The sequence below is a fragment of the Spodoptera frugiperda genome, chromosome 12 (assembly GCF_023101765.2).
Source record: "Spodoptera frugiperda isolate SF20-4 chromosome 12, AGI-APGP_CSIRO_Sfru_2.0, whole genome shotgun sequence".
NCBI classification, from domain to species: Eukaryota; Metazoa; Arthropoda; class Insecta; order Lepidoptera; family Noctuidae; genus Spodoptera; species Spodoptera frugiperda.
Window position 1 is genome coordinate 2,130,556 of NC_064223.1, and position 16,935 is coordinate 2,147,490.

Sequence of the window (16,935 nt, forward strand, 5' to 3'; positions counted from 1 at the left end):
AAATCTCGCTTGTAGTTAGTATGGGTGAATGGGTATGATAATTTGTCCATAGAAAGCGATTTCTAGTGCCAAATTATCCGCATTTCGGGGGATAAAAAGTAGCCTATGTTTTATTCCAGACCATAATCTACCCCTGCTCCAAATTTCATACCGACAGCCATTTTGACGTGATTGAGTAACAAACAAAGAAAAGTAGTCTTCTTCATTTGAGATGGACATACAAGAGATACTATCCCCCGTCTCTGGCGTGGTGGGACGAACTAGACAACTTCGAAACGACCAGTACCGTTTATCGGCCACAGAAAACTTTACGAGAGTGGAGTGAAAATGTGGAAGGAGAGACCTTTGCCCAGTAGTGCGACGACCATGTTTGTGTTCATGGTTGATAAAAAAAAAAACATAACTCTGTATATGTATATACTTCTTCTTAGCTGGTATGACTACTTCGCAGAAAGAGGAGACGGCATCCCAGTCCCTGTCGCCCCGCACCATGGTCTGAACCAATGTCAAAAGCCGGTGCTCAGCCCTTGCAGGGTACATCATTATTGTATGCTTCACCGTGTCTACCGTCAGTCTTCGCAGTGATGGCACCCGGACGTTTTCTCCCGTCGAATCAGAAACAGGAAACTACCGAAGCTCCCATATCCGGTAAGCACCTGCGTCAGGCAGCGGGTGAGGACGCCGTGGTGCCTCTCAAGCCACTCCTTAAATCCAAATCGTACGGCGGTAATCCGGCAAAGAGGTTCGCCGCCTTCACGAAGATAGTGCGATATCTACGGATCACCCGGAGAGTCATGACCCTCTGGGACGTGAGCAGCGCCCGAGGCCGCTGCATCAGGTTCGGGGCACACACAAGGGCGCCGTAGACAGCCGTAGATCGCACGATCCCCGCGTATAACTTCCTATCCCACATCCTTAGAGGTGGATTAAAACTAGAGAGCGCACTATTTTTTTTAATAGGCAAGCTTCTCATTATATCTATGCCTAAGTTTTATTGGCGTCCCGTAACTCTGACAGGGCAGACTGGCAGGGGTTCCCAACCTTTTCTCGATCAAGGACCACATTTTTAATAGATTAGGGAGTAATATTACTATTTTTTATCTTCTGGTCCCACATAAAATTTCCTCCAGTTGTGGGCTTCGTTTTCATAAAAAAAAAATAACTGATTATGAGTGAGTTTTATCACCGGTTAAATTAGGAACCAATACTCTAGGCAGTGGCAGGGCAGTGGGGTACGCACGTCTCAGGGCACCCCCCTGTATCCTGACTCCCCAGGCACTTGCCAGTTTGCCTTTATTTTTTCGAGGGAGAAAATCTACCAATTACTTCTTTCGCCTTAGGCGAGGCGAGAGGGAGTGTCAGCCTCTTACTAATTAAAAACCACCCTGTTCCTACTCCTGCTTCTCGAGCTGGATCCACGGTAAAGCCGCTAGGCAGTCCGCAGCTCCGGATCAGGCAATAACCCTCCTGCCAGTTTGCCTTAGGGATAATACGGCTCTGTACGTCCCACTGTTAATAAAAGGTGGCTACTCTGCAGACAAGAAAAGGGCAGTACCTATAATCACCCTACTACTCTATAGCTATTCCGGCGAAAGGCAAGCTTCGCTCTAGCAGCGTCGCGCCCGCCCCGCAGATTGGTCAGCTTTGATTCATTAGATATGTATCTGGATTCTCGACGACACAACCACGAACACTACTCTTTTTTTTATGAAACACGCCGGTAATTACCTGATGGTAAGCAATCGCCGCCGCCCATGGACACTTGAAACACCAGAGGCGTTACAACAAGTGCGTTGCCGGCTTTTTGGGAGTTAGGTATTTAAGGGTTGTTGTTCGGGAATCTGAGATGGGGAAGATTGGGAAGGGGGGAATTGGGCCTCCGGTAACCTCACTCACACAACAAAACACAACGCAAGCGTTGTTTTACGTCGGTTTTCTGTGAGGCCGTGGTATCACTCCGGTCGAGCCGGCCCATTCGTGCCGAAGCATGGCTCTCCCACACTCAGCAGTTATGTAAAAAAAACGCGAATTGCCGCTAGTTTCGAGAACGGGCCTCTTCTGCCCTTCACCAAAGGCAGGAGAAGTTATTGCATGATTTTCTGCTTAAAAAGGTAATCATCATAATATAGGTAGGTATTCACTAATTATATCATCTCATATTTTTAACCGAATTCCCAAAAAGGAGGAGGTTCTTAAGTCGTCTCTCTATTTTATTTATTATTAGGTAACTGATACGCTAGCTACTTCTGCGTGGTTTAACCGCTGCCCGGCTCCTGTTGCTCATAGCGTGATTTTTTAAAGCTACTTAGCCTCTGCTAGCCGCTTCGCCCGCATTCAAAGGGGATAAAAAGTAGCCAAGTGTTATTTCAGACCATAATTTACTGTTACAACTTTATCCCGATCCCTTCAGCCGTTTTGACGTGATTGAGTAACAAACACACACAATTTTTTGCAACTATAATAGTAACACAACGAAAAAGTTTGCAAGTACATGAAAATCCTTCCTAAAAACAGACCAAAGAGCAGACGCCTAGGTAAGAAGCAATCAAAATCTCAAAATGTAACAATGACAGGAAAACAGTCGAGTAGCAATATATTCAAAATTTTAGTATAGGTATATGATATTAACAAGGCGGCGAAGCATGCTCCGGTCGGCGTCCGTGGAGCTGCGAGTGGCATGCCGGCCGCGGGGCATGTCGCGCGCGGCGCGGTCGGCGCGGCCCGCGTCCGCGCTGCAGCCGCAGTGCGCCGTGTACCCGCGCGCCCCGCGCAACGAGCGCGTGCTGGAGCACTGTGTTGGTACCAAGGAGCGCGAATGCCTCGCACACGAACTCACCATGCTCACTCGCAACCCTGACACTATTCCCATTGTTTTAAGCCCAGACACACCGAGTTATGGTGATTGCTGTTCCCAGATGATGCCTTTTGATCATCAACTGGTCGCTGCGTATTTCCACCGTGCTTCGCCGGCTACTATAACGCAAGCTATTGAGCTGGCTACCGCTTGTCAACCTAGTTGGGAGCGCACCTCGGTCGATGAACGTTGCGGTGTGCTCGAGCGCGCTACTGACCTGCTCGCTGGGGTTTTTCGCCAGCGGGTGATCGCGGCCGCCATGATCGGCCAGGGCATGACTGCTATCCAGGCTGAACTTAACGTGTGTCAACTGATTGATTATTTGCGGTTCGGATGCTATTTTATGAGAGAACTAACGAGGAATAAAAGCCTGATCGACGGTGGTGATGATGCGATCAATCATAACCAATATCACGGGCTCGAAGGGTTTTGGGCCGCGATAACGCCTTACAATTCGCTTGCTTACGCTGCACAGCTGGCGATAATGCCGACGATCATAGGGAATTGTGTCGTGTGGAAACCTAGTGACCACTCGGTGCTCGCTTGCTATCGCGTGTTCGAGTGCCTGCAGTGCGCGGGCCTGCCTCCCGGCGTCATCAACTTTGTGCCAGCTGACGAGAAATGTTTCCTGGAAGCCGTGTGCTCTAACACAGATCTCGCGGGTATTTCGTTCGGCGGGACGACTCGCACTCTCGAGCACATTTGGCGCACAGTCGGCGCGCACATTGACAAGTACTTACGTTTCCCTCGGATCGTCGGTACCGGGAGCGGCAAGAACTTCCACGTGGTGCACTCGTCGGCGAACTTGGCGAACGCGGTGGCGTGCACAGCGCGAGCGGCTTTCGAGATGGCGGGGCAGAAATCGTCGTCGTGCTCCCGCGTGTTCGTGGCCCAGTCGGTGCTGGACCGGTTCACACAATGCCTCGCACAAGTGGCGCAGTCCCTCGTGGTCTGCCATCCTCTCGACTACCGATGTTTCATGTCTGCGCTCGCGTCGCAAGACGCTTATGACAAGGTTGTTACATTTTTCTGAGACGAAACTAGCCGTTCTCATTGTACCTTTTTAAATAAACAGCAGGTATGTCAAAGGTGTATGGGTTCCTGGAGAGAGCCTGCCGGGACAGCGCGGTCCGGCTGGTGTGCGGCGGGCGCACGGACCGCGGCGTGGGCTACTTCGTGGAGCCCACGGTGTACGTGGTGCCGGAGCCCACGCACGAGCTCATGTGCGAGGAGCTGCGCGGGCCCGTGCTCGCTGTGTGCGGCTTCCCGGACGATGACCGCGAGGCTCTCGTGTGGGCTGTCGCCCAGACACAATACGCCATTACTGGATCTATATTCGCACGAGTGAGTCCGCTTACATTATCGCTGTCTAGGAATGTACAAACACGTACGAACTTGTACTTACGTTGATGTGATGGAATGATACGGTGTGGTTTATTTTGTGTAATAGCGATGATGACAAGTCATAAAAATAAAAAATCTATTTATTAGTCCGTCAGTTAAATAATTAGGTATGATTTTAAATGAATTTTATTTGTATGTACTCATAATCAAAGCTTTCATCATCAGCTCATTGACTATAATGATGATCAGATGTACATGGTTAAACAACTTTATGAAATTGTCAGAATACCTAAACATAATAGACATATAAAGAACTTAATTATAATTTGAGGATCTCCCCGATTTCCCTGGGATCTCATCATCACAGAGATCAGGTGACAACAGGTTTGTAGGTACCTACAAGCCTGAAAGTATGTATAGCCTAAAATTAAGAGAAATCACGCAAATTTTTAAAAAGCTCGGCGTAATCGATGTGACACATACATAGAAAAATAAACATTGAGAAGCTGCTCCTTTTTGGAAGTCGGATAAAAATATTATACACGTATTTTTTTACTTTGTTGAAAATAATTAAATTAATGGAATTGGAAGTTTAGGAGTGACAGCTACATCATTCCTCGCTCGACCATATCCGGTCACCGGAAATGTGGGTGCTCACTGCCCGACCAGAACCAGACCCGTGAGTACACCGCGTCGCGTTCTGCGCGCATCTTAAAGAACCTTCGGAGCACCACTAGGGCTGATGCCGACCGGCATCTATCGGCTCCGGGTCGAAAAGCAGGCGTAGGAACGGGATGGCTTTTTGGTAAGAGTCTGACACTCCCTCCCGCCTCGCCCAAGGCGGGAGAAGTGGTTGGATCCCTAAGAAAAGCTACATCATTCCTAAGTATAAAGTATAAAATAATCCTAGAAGTGACATCACGTAATATTTTAAATAGATACCGAGACCTAACTATATTGTATCGTCGACAGTTTTTGTTCCCGTAATAAAATAAAAAAATACGTAAAATTTACCAAACAGTAGGTACTGTTCGTTATGGACACCATGAAAATAAAAAAGATGTGCGATGTAGTATTCTCCCGGTTGCCTAAGTATTTGATTAGACAATAGCATGATTTATTGTCATGTAATGTGCAGTCGAGTGGGTGTGCAGGACACGCGCTGGGCGCAGTGGGCGGCGGGCGCGCTGCGCGAGTACTCGGCCGCGCTCTACCTCAACGCGCGCTGCTCCGAGGACACGCCCGGCCAGCAGGCCGTCGGCGGCACGCGCAAGTCCGCCGCCGGCGGGGGCAAGGTACGGTACCGCGCTGTACGCCGCGTGCCGCGCTGTACGCCGCGTACCGCGCTGTACGCCGCGTGCCGCGCTGTACGCCGCGTACCGCGCTGTACGCCGCGTGCCGCGCTGTACGCCGCGTGCGTGCGTGCGGGCGGCGGTGTAGCGCAGTGTGTTGCAGGCGGGGTCCATGTCGTACCTGCTGCAGTTCGCGACGGAGCGCTCCATCCGCGAGGCGCTGCACGCGTGCACGGACGTCACGTACTCGTACATGGACGAGACGCCGCCCGTGGTCGTGCTCAAGTGACGCTAGGACATAGTTTGTGTTGTTCCGTGAAGTCACACGAAGGTAATAAAACTCTGGCCACAATGTTTTCTAAATATTTTATTGCAATTTAGGATCAATAATACATTACGGATAATATATAAAATACAATAAGGCAGCAGGCAGCGCAGTGACACCGGCCGCGACCTTTGTACGCGTCACGAGCTCATCACAATCTCACTAACAGCTAACGATGTCGACGGAGGGCGACTCGGAGGCTCCGCTCTCTAACCCTGCTTCAGCTTTACATCAATAATACATTATTTCTTTTGTACACGTTTGTTTACAAGTCGCCGTCGAAGTACCTCACCGACTCGCACCTCGGTCAACTTACAGAAATAAAATTGCAACATATTGCATTACTACACGTATCAGTTACAACTAATTGATAATAATGTACCACTAACTGTCATAATATGCATAAAGTACGATATAACTAGGCATTGGCAAGTGACACTATAATACCTATATATCTCTAGTCATGTATGAGTACCACTCTCATGGGGCCGCGTTCCGCAGCGCACTCAAACATTCTCTCCCGTCGTCTATCACTTTTCTAAATTCATAAAACAGGGCAGAAATATAGACTACGTCCAACTACAACATGTTTGCGAATAGCATACAGATACACATCTTTAGTTTTAAATAATTAGGAATAGAAAATAAAATGTGAAGAAGGAGAAACAAGTTGGTTTGCGTAAGCAACACAATAATACATTCAGAGTGCGCCGAGCGACATTACGTCACAGTGTGGACACAGTACGGCACGTCGCACCTGCTGGGTGCTTGTGTCATCTACTATTATATTGACACATTTTCTTTTCTAACATCTAAAGCTCAATTCTCTGGTGTGCTAACATGAGAGAATATCAAATCAAGTGCTTTGGAGTGTAGTTGCAAGTCAGCGGGAGGCAGTGCCCCGTCACACAATACACTTATATACCAATTACACGACTTTAGTTCATCGCCTCTCGTTCAATTCTTCCACGCACTACTTTACAAACCATTGACTTCGTCTACTATCGAATTACACTTGTATACTTGTAAATGTTTAAAAACGTCAGTACAATATTTTTACAAAACATAGGAATGCCATCAGGAATGAGTATAACGTGATCACACGCGGCTCGTGTCCGAGCCCGATTTGTCTATTTGTCTATGCTGTTCATAGACAAAGACCAATATATATGTACACCATTGTTTATATGTAAATGCTCCAAAATGGTTAAGGACGCTAAATTGGCGTCGTTTCATTATCAGCTAATCAGTCGCGCTTGGTCAGTAAGCGTTTGTTTGGTTCCGCGATATATCGCTAACTACAGATATGACTCGATGTACCTTAACCTATGCGCGGATATACAGTAGTTGAGCAGATTTGAACAGGAATGACAAGTACCGGCATCCCGCAGCGCTGTAGGCGGGGCGGGGGCGCGGGGGCGCGGGGGCGCGGCGTCTCCGACCTGTGCGCAACAACACAAAATATTATGTTATATACCCTACTATGTGAAGATAAGAGCAAAGCTGTGTGTTTGTGTGTGGCTGCCAGCACGGGCGAGTACCTGGCAGTGGCCGCGACTAGAACAGCAGGTCGGTGTGGTGTGTGCGCGCCTCGCTCCAGGAGCGCGCGAGGTCGGCGCCGCACGGCCGCGCGTCCCCCTCCCCCTCCCGGTCCCCGTCCCCCTCGCCCTCCGCCTCGCTGCGCGCCTCGCTACGCACCTCCGCCATCTCTGCTGCACCCGCCGCGCCCGCTGAGGAACCAATTTCATTTTATAAGTGCTTGTCCACGCTGCCTCGCAGACGCAGTCGCGAAATATCAAACATATGGCACAAAATCCTGCTACTTAATCGGCACCTGTGTTACACAGTACGGAGAGCATTCATATGATCTAAATGAAACTACAAGTAGTACTCGTCTACAGCAGCATAATTCAACGAAATATAAACGAAAACAGAATCAAGTATTAAATTGTGCGCGAACAGCTGTGTTGTAGGTTGTCTAGGAGCGTTACGGACATGTAGCGCGCCAGTTGCAATGCTATTTGTAAACAGTGTTCAAGATAGCTCAAAGAGATTATGCGCTTTTTGCCGTAACTACTGGACTATTTCCCATTTTTTTAATATATTGTCAGCCAAGATGATGGTGGTTTCAATTATGTCATAAGTGGTCTCCCCGGTATATTATGTTAACGTGGACCGCGCCCGCGAAATAGCGTGTACAAGCACTTGTTAATAATTTTCCAATATTATATTATAACAGAACCAACATACATATGTATTTAAGAAATTCATTTATTGATTGATAAGGTCTAAAAAGCGAATATCACACACATTAATTGTCCGGTAGTGTTCTCAGTAAAGTATAAAATATAGTCAAGATGAACAAACAGATAACATCGAGTAATGATACGGTACTGACCTGCGTCGGGCGGGGTGACGCCCAGCGTGAAGGCGGCGCCGCGCGTCTTGTGCGGCCGGTAGCGGGACAGCGCCGCCGACGCTGCGGGCACACACACTACGCTACTACGCTGCTACGGTGCTACGGCGCTACGCTACTACGCTGTTACGGCGCTACGCCGCTACGGCACTAGCTAGCAGCAGCACTCTGGCAGCGAGCTCACGTCAACTCACGTGGCATCCACACAAATACCAACGTGCATTGATATTGATACGTGTAGGTATCGACACATTTCATAGTTTTATATACACAGGTAATGGTGACGTTTAGTGCGGAGCGAGGTGTACGAGTAATAAAATATTGTAGTTGGCACGGAAATGCACTGACTCCTGAATAAATGGTACATCTTCGCCGGCGCAAACTATATCGGCTATAAACATGAAACTCGGACTGTGTATTCACCACTAAGGGGTTAAAATAGATGATGAATGATGATTATGATAATATTATGTATGAAATTCAGTAATTTTTTATTAAGTTAAATATACAAAGTTGGGCTATTTTGGTTCGTTCACGAATTTTGGAAATATTTAATAAGGGAAGAAATATTGGGTTTACAATAAGTAAGCAGTGGACCCGTAAGCCAATTTTGATTAGTAGATATAGGTAGGTACATAGACGTACTGAATTACTGATTAGAGAGTTACAGGAAAGCGATGCCGGTGTCATCGCTGGAACGTCTTCTTGGCAACGAACAACACATGGAAATGAATAAGTCTATGCTATGTTCAGGTAGACGACAAGTGTTGAGCGCGCGTTTTGATAACGCACGCTTACAACTACATGCATTTTGTTCAGCCTAAAGCCTAGTTGTAGCGTGTGACTCGTGTAACGCTCGCCGCGTGAACGTTGGCTCACAGTCCTTGTTGTCACGTTGTCACACGGTGAACACATGCCAGAGAGAAGTACACGTCCAAAGAACGTGTTGATGGGCGTGCCTTCACAAGTACAGTGCAGTCCGGTGCTTTTGGCTTTAAAAAACGACAAAACCTTAAAATACAGTAGCAACAGCAATTCAATACATATGCCAGAAGGTTAAGGATGGGTAACAAAGGGGTTGATTGGTTTGTAAACAATAAGAGAGTAGAGGATTCTATCTATTAAAAGGTATACATACTCGTATATTAAAAGGTGTAGTTTTGAATCGATTGTAAATGACTTTTTGTTTAATTAGTGTTTTCTTCCATAATTACGTGCATTGAACTTCATTTGACTGCAGGAACAGAATATGTTATACAGTGCTTGGCAGTCGTTGGAGCGTCTATAACAACGCTGAGTATGGAGGCTGACGGCCGGGTTGTAGGGGGGGGGAGCAGAAGGTAGCGTGCGTATTGAATAGTGCGGCTAGCGAGGTGTTCTAGGATCAACAATCTGTGTGGCATAAGACGCGGCGCTCCAGCGGCCCGCGCCAGTCACACGAACGTCTCGCGGCGCCGCCTCGCTCTACGCACTACTGCCACTTCTCCCAGCTGACTGGTGGCCGTGGCGACTTCGTATAAAGGAAATAATATTATAACATATTATAGTGGACCATGAACGTTGTGTTCGGACAAGTCTGTGCTACACATATCGTCTTGGGCAAGGAGTCGTTAGTCGAATTGTATTTTGATAAATTTACAACATTACGAGTTTCCTCGCGTGTAGCAGTAGAGCAGCGCCCGGCGAGGGGCAGGGTGCGGAGTAAAGTGTGGGACAGTTACTGATATGTGTGTTGGCGGCGAGCGGCGCGTGCAGCGGCGGCTCCGCCAGCTGCGGCGTGCCCGGCGCCGCCTCCGCCGCGCCCTCCTCGCTGAGCGACGTCTCCGAAGGGTACTCGAACGTGCGCGTCAGGGAGTCGTCAAACTGCAGTTTTAACTGAAAGCATAGGTACGCGACTATGAATATGAATACAAGACAGTAACACAGGAGTCGGAGTGTGTGGAGCCTTACCTTCGAGATGCGGTCTTTGTTCGGTCTTGTGGGCATGGAGGAGCGGCCGTTGATGAGCACGTTGTCGTTGACGAAGCGCACGCTGCAGGGCGAGGGCGGGCTGCCGTCCGCGCCGTCCGGCTCCGTGTCCGACTCGGAGTCGGAGCGCAGCAGCGCGTCGGGCCGCAGCACCACCACGCCCGGCTCGCCCGGCTGTAAGCACAACACGTTGCTCACTGTCTGCCGCCGCGGCGCTGTCACATTCTCCGCAGGAACACGGTCAAATAATAAATAATACGAGGCACATGATTACATGAAACGCCCACTGTAACACAATTACTGTGCCAGTGGGTACCCTGGTGCCGTCGTTATCGAGACCTTCCATACAAAATGAGGATCGCTGTTCCGGTCGCTAAACGTTGGATACAATTTTATTTATTTGATGATAAGCGTTTAAAATATTTGTTCTGAACTAGAAGAATAGCATTTGATTATGTGACCTTATTATGAGTAATACTCTAAATAATATGAAATTTGTATAACCACCGGAAATTACCATTGAAAATTGTTACATTTAACCAAACATATCTATAATTACTGAAAGTACTCGTACGTACTTACATAAAGTAACTGTGTGACAATGAATAAACATCGCGACTCGGAGGTATCCCGCCGTGATTCTCGACGACGAGGACGATCGCGTTCCCTATTTGCGTAGATATAGATGGTGTGCTCTAATCTTTACGTGCAGCTTCAGGTGGCTGCTGTACAATAGTAAGGCTTGAGGCTACACTACTATTTAATAGATTTTTTAATAATTGCCTGGAACCAGTAATTGTACAAGTAATTTATTTCCAACATGTATTACACGTGTGCGCATGCAAAACTTAATCTCTACGTTCGTATCCGATTACCCTCCTGTGTGATTAATTCATTGCGTCTTGTAAAACTACGCGATTTAAAATAATTGTCACACATAAATACTAACTACATTACAAGACGCCCTGTGTATCAATGGCTTCATTATTTTGGAAAAATAGCGTAACTGGACGATTGTACGTTACAGACACAAAATAAGTTCTCGTGTTGCGTGTCCTTGTTTCTAGTATTGCTATAAATTAGACGCGGCTTGCTTAAACTGATGGTATTCAATTAACGATATTACGCGTAGATTCTAGTTTCGTAAAATAAGGGATTGGCAATCGGGTTATATAATAATAAGTTTAGCTGGTCCGCGTGAAGCACTCGCAAGTCGAGCTCGTGAGCGACTCGGTGCGGAATGTAGCCGGCGTCCGGTGACCGTGGCGGGGAGTAACCGCGGGTTCAAGGGAAACGTGGCCGGACCGGTGGCCGGTCCACGGGCCACTGCTCGCCTTCACGAGACTTCACTATTTTAAAATAGGATGCATTACTTAGACGGCGGTAATCTCTGCGACATGATCAATTATCATTAGTTAATAGATGCACAGTCTGTTTCGTTACATTTATTCAAGTATAAATGCTCTCTTTGAGTTTACATTACAGCAGGCCGGGACTCTAAATGTGCAATTAGTCGAGCGTCGTCGAGGCCGGGGTGGCAGGTTAATGCCCAGTTCGCACTACTCTAGTATTGTAGCGAGTATTCAGTAGCTCTCTCTCGCTTCGATTTTGGGACAGAAGCGAGAGAGAGTAGTGCCAGTAGTGCGAACCAGATATAAGCGCAGCGCAATAATTTACTGCCGCCCGGTACATTATTGTGCCTGTATTCGACACAGGGGTTGTTTTTTATTAGTCAGTAAGAGTCAGTCAGTAAAAAGCACCCAATTGATTTTGTAGATTTGGAAATATAATGGAACGATGGCATTTCTTGCCACTAGTTCGAAATAACCAATCCGCCTCCTACCTACCTTTGCTCAGTAGGGGACACTTTTAGGTTGATTAATTAATGATATGAGATTCTCTCTCCAAATTCATTCTTTAAAATAAAACAATTTTCAGGTGGGTGAAATACGGTCGAAGTTGCCCTGGGAATAAAAGTTTGATTGAGGTTGTCGTTTTCTTTTTGTAATGTAACATCTCTTCTCGTGGAGGTATAAGTTAGACGTGCATGATGGTGCACGCGCACGGGGTGTGAGCAATAAAAGTTATAAGCATAACAAATAACAAAGTGGACCTGCCGACACCGCGCCGCCGCCGACAAGGCAAACAATTCATGAACCACGTTTACAAAACACCGCCGCCTGTGTGTTGTGTACCTACACACTGAGTGCCGTGTCGCTGCACTCGACGTGTTCCTTACCAGAACCATCCCTGGTTTGGAAGACTGGGCCTTCATCTCGTATCATGTCACGGAGGTTGCCCAACATCATACGTACAAATGTTAACAAATAACTAAGTAAATATATTTATGTACATGGTTTAGATAATGTGTACCTGCTTGTACCGATTGAATGAAAATATAAGATGATTAACCAAAGGCAAAGTTATAAAAGGTGACAAAGCAAAATGGTTAATTTCGAGGCTCGCAGGTTCGTACAGTCAGACTTAATGCAAGTATTGCCGCTCGCCGCAGCCGGTCCGAAAACTGTGCGTCGGTTCAGTTAGGAGTGTGGTGCCGCACTACGGGCCCCGGGGCCCCGGAGGCAGCCCATGCGATAGCGTATCTTAATCGAGGATAATACAGGTGATTACGAGCAACGCTTTATCGCATTCGCCTAACATATGTTTAATCTTTTTATAAGTAGGTACATCATAATCTTGCTTCAAAATAATTTTACGGAATTGATAAACCATCGTTTTTCCTAATATTTAAACATCAAGTACCTACCTAGGTAGTTCCTCACAAAAGGAGGCCGACACGATGTGACGCGGCGACGCGAGTCAAGCTGAATGCTCGTGTGTACTCGACTACTCGATCCCCGATGTACGAAGTACTTACTAAGTACTAAATTAGTATAAAACGCTGATTATGACATTGGATGTGAAGGTATCAAAGGTAGAAAATCTATTGCAACAGCACCGGAGCACAAGAAGCTAACGTGGATGGGCAAAGAAAGGTGTTGCGGACGCAGCCCGACGTTGGTCCCGTCACAATGGATACCATTATCCACAACGAGTCAAGGAGAAGGATACTTTGATGTTTTTACGTTGTGGCGTTGCGCTGTAGGAAATATTGTAAGCAATTATAGAAATGAATACTACCAGAAACTAGTCGGCAGTATTTTTGACAGATAGTTTAAATATCGAAAACAATGTCGATGGACTGTAAGTTCTTCAGACACTTCACTTTTACCCGACTGGAGGAAAGGTTAGTATTGTTATCTGTACATATCAAGTATCAGCAATATTCCCAACAACACATCTATATGGAAAACCTGGGTGCTCTAGTTTCATGCAAAACATTCAACAAGGCGTACATCACAATGCGTTTGAATTTACAAAAACAATTTTATTTCATTGTTCTTAATTTTTCTCTTCGAGCCGAAGCCCCGGTAACCCATTAATTCATCCGAGTTTCTGTATCGGGCCTCAGCCCTATAAGGCCCCATCAGTGGTGGTCCGATGGATCTATGAGGCGCGCGCGGAACGCGACGCGCCGTACTCACGGGTCTGTTTTGGGCGGGCGGTGAGCTACCTTTGCTCGTTGTCCGCAGACCCGGAAATCATTGCGCGATCCCTGACACCTCGGGAGTGTCTCCCGCGACGACTTGGGCTTGAGGAAGTTCGTTCTCTCACGCTCCCTACCTTCTCCTTAGCTAGCATGACCGCTTCACAGAAGGAGCAGCAGGGCACACCACCACCATATACTCCGGGCGGTTTTCGCAGTCATGACACCGAGGCGTTTCCGCCCCAACCGAAACAGGTACCCTCCTAAACTCTAGGTATGAGGTAATGAGGACGCCGTAGCAGCCCACTACTCTTGGAATAAAAATAAAAATATGTTATTCCTGACCATAATGACCATAACCCCTGTTCCAAATTTCATCCGGATCCCTTCAGCTGTTTAGACGTCATGGGAAAGCTAACAAACATATGTACACACAAATCATATCTTTAAATTGTCATAGAGAATGGCAGTTGCATAGAATATATCATGCTCACGTTCGGTAGCGGCAGTAAAAAGACGCGGCCGTGCCTACCGTCCTCCGACAGTGGCTAATGTTAACTTATCAGTGGCAAACAGATAAGGCCATTTTATTGATGTCTCTGCCAATAAAATATGCAATATTATTACACTTTAGCACTAAAATTAAATTATTACAGAAGTATGTATGTTTGGTGTGAGTCATGCTTTAGTGCATCGTAGTTACGTGGCTGCTGGCCGCCCCCTGGCTACCCCTCATCGATCCGACTCCGTCTGGCGCTCGCTAGCTGGCGGAGTGGCGGGCCGCGAGCCACGGTCGCTGCCTTCAGCCCAAATCCAAATCATATTCAGTCTACCCATTAGTGTATTAAGACTACAGTAAATTAATAAATCGCCACTGATAGCACTCCGGTGGTTGACACGAAAGTAGCGCGATACAGAATAATAAAGTGACGTCACGTCGACAAGCTTCGTGTGCAGTCTGCAGTCGCACTTACAACTTGTATCTTGTGCAGAAATCGCTGCTCGTCGATTATACTGATGTGTGACTCAGAGCAAGGGTCGCATTATACGACTCGCATAGCAGTGGCAGTGGCACGTAGCGCACGTGTTGTATGCAGTCTAGTCGACCGCTGCCCCGTACTAGCTTGCCTGACCACTGAAATATAATTATGCTCGCTAACTATTCTATTTTTGGATGAGGTTGTTAAATTATAGCCGGTGGCGGTCATGGTACGGCAGGTTGTGATGGACATCCCGCGGCGTGCCGGCCATTCTGTTGAAAGTCCAGACTTTGCCATGACAGGCTGTACAAGTTACAACGTTATTTCAACTACTCAGCAACCATTCCAGCTAATATATAGCAATTCATGAAAATAACATGAACTCTTACTTATACAAGTAAGATTTAAAATAACCTGATTACTGATAAAATCCTTACACGTAAGACACCACACCGTGAGGCGAGCTGCGGCTGTGTGGCCAGCATGGCGGGCTTCACGGACGCACAACGCAGGTGCGAGCGTTCCTTGGGTGAGGCGGGAGGGAGTGTCAGACTCTTACTGACTAAAAATCCACCCCGTTCCTACTCCTGCTTTGAGCCGGAGCCCCCGTAAACCGCAGAATGCGTTTCCCGCAGCCCCTCAAGGCGCTAACATGCTATTGTGTATCGAGTTTATAACAGGACATCGTGATGACAGTCCTTGATTGGGTACATCCGTAGACATATTATTATTGAAATGAAAATATTCGCAACTAGTTACTACCCTGGTTAACTTGTCCAACTAATCTTGGTTTAACACAACGAAATAACCTGCGTAGACCGTTCACTTATAAGGGGAAAAAATACAAAAGCTAAATGTCAGTAATATTTAGTACATAGTTAGATAATTGTATCGTATTAGAATAATTCAGTAAGCATTGATAACAATTAGGTGGTTACAACGATTTATACTATGTAATGGTAAGATGACAGTTGTGTTCGCCGTGGCCCGTGACCCGTGACCACGCGGGCTGCGGGCGCGGCGCTTCGCATCGGAAGGGAGGCAGTGCGGCACAATCATGCGCCTAATTACATTTTCCAAATGTTTTTACAATTTATAGATTGACACGGATAACGAAGTTATCGGTGGGAAATCCAATGAAGTACGGATTATTTTAGTAAGTTATTTTGGTTTTTTCTAGTACATTCATAAAATTGAAGTGGGAACTTATAAAACAAAAAAATAACGCAACTGAAAATAACAAATCTTCAATAACACTGATGGCCTGGCTGTACGCAAAGCCAGAGCAAAATGTGTATTGAAATTGAACAACTCGAGAACACTTGGCTCGAGGGCATTGAGTGAAGTTGAAAGTATATTGCGTGGGCAGATGTTGTAGAACGTGGAGTAGCCGCAGAGAGTGACACGGCACGCACGGCACGTAGAGAGCAGCGGCGGCGGCGCTGACACCGCCAACCAGAGCGGAACGTTGATAACCGCTCCGCTGTTTTTGTGCTATTATACCACTTCCGATACCGCACGCCGCACGCCGCGCGACGCCGCTTCACCTGCTGCTGGTGCGCGTCTCTCGGTCACATCGCGCTTGTGTCGTACTACCCTTTTATCATTTAGGAAATATGATGTCTCCAGCTAATATAAAAACGTAGATTACTTATTCCAACGATAATGACGTTTTGTTATGTCAGAAACGTTTTAATTTATTAATTAAGTCCTCTCATTATGGCTCATTAGCAAAAAATAAAAACTGACTTTAAAAACAATAAAAAATTAAATTAAAAATTTAAAAAACCCCCGACACAAAAACTTAATTTCCCTTTAAAAAGTAAAAAAATAATAAAAGAAACCTAATCTTAAAGTACCTACCTGGGGGTCCCCCAACGCGACGTTTTTTTTTTTAGAATTAATAGTACATTCTTAGGTACTTTAAGATTAGGTTTCTTTTATTATTTTTTTACTTTTTAAAGGGAAATTAAGTTTTTGTGTCGGGGGTTTTTTAAATTTTTAATTAAATTTTTTATTTCATACTTTTTATAGGTAGGTTAGGTTAAGTTAGGCTTAGTATATTACACTACCGTACATACTTACTATAATTTCAATTCTTGTTAAGGTAAAGATTACATTCAAGGTCAAGCTCTTGATTTTTTTCTTTGATTTTTTTTTTACTTTTTAATTACTAGTTTTTGTTTCTATAAGTAGGCTAAAGATAACA

General features: G+C 46.3%; 2 protein-coding genes across 4 annotated transcripts in view; one reads left to right on the top strand and one right to left on the bottom strand.

Annotated features, from left to right (window-relative positions):
• Nucleotides 1-674: 674 nt before the first annotated feature.
• LOC118262584 (delta-1-pyrroline-5-carboxylate dehydrogenase, mitochondrial) lies at nt 675-5,871 on the top strand. 2 transcript variants are annotated; one of them, XM_050697542.1, is made up of 4 exons: nt 675-3,869; nt 3,944-4,198; nt 5,337-5,493; nt 5,654-5,871. In XM_050697542.1, exons 1-4 carry the CDS (start codon nt 2,619-2,621, stop codon nt 5,869-5,871), a joined length of 1,881 nt encoding a protein of 626 aa, XP_050553499.1. In that variant the 5' UTR covers nt 675-2,618. The 2 variants fall into 2 exon arrangements, with proteins under 2 accessions (XP_050553499.1, XP_035429982.2); XM_035574089.2 differs by having other exon boundaries at nt 678-3,869; nt 5,353-5,493; nt 5,654-5,846.
• LOC118262579 (ras-associated and pleckstrin homology domains-containing protein 1) overlaps nt 5,841-16,935 on the bottom strand; it is a 28,602-nt gene continuing 17,507 nt past the window's right edge. For both annotated transcript variants that reach the window (XM_035574081.2, XM_035574079.2), the window contains 5 exons: nt 10,182-10,373; nt 9,953-10,106; nt 8,214-8,294; nt 7,357-7,545; nt 5,841-7,257 (listed from right to left, as the gene is read on the bottom strand). In XM_035574081.2, coding sequence (XP_035429974.2) covers nt 7,373-7,545; nt 8,214-8,294; nt 9,953-10,106; nt 10,182-10,373 — 600 coding nt within the window. In that variant the 3' untranslated portion in view covers nt 5,841-7,257; nt 7,357-7,372. The remainder of the gene's footprint in view (nt 7,258-7,356; nt 7,546-8,213; nt 8,295-9,952; nt 10,107-10,181; nt 10,374-16,935) is intronic.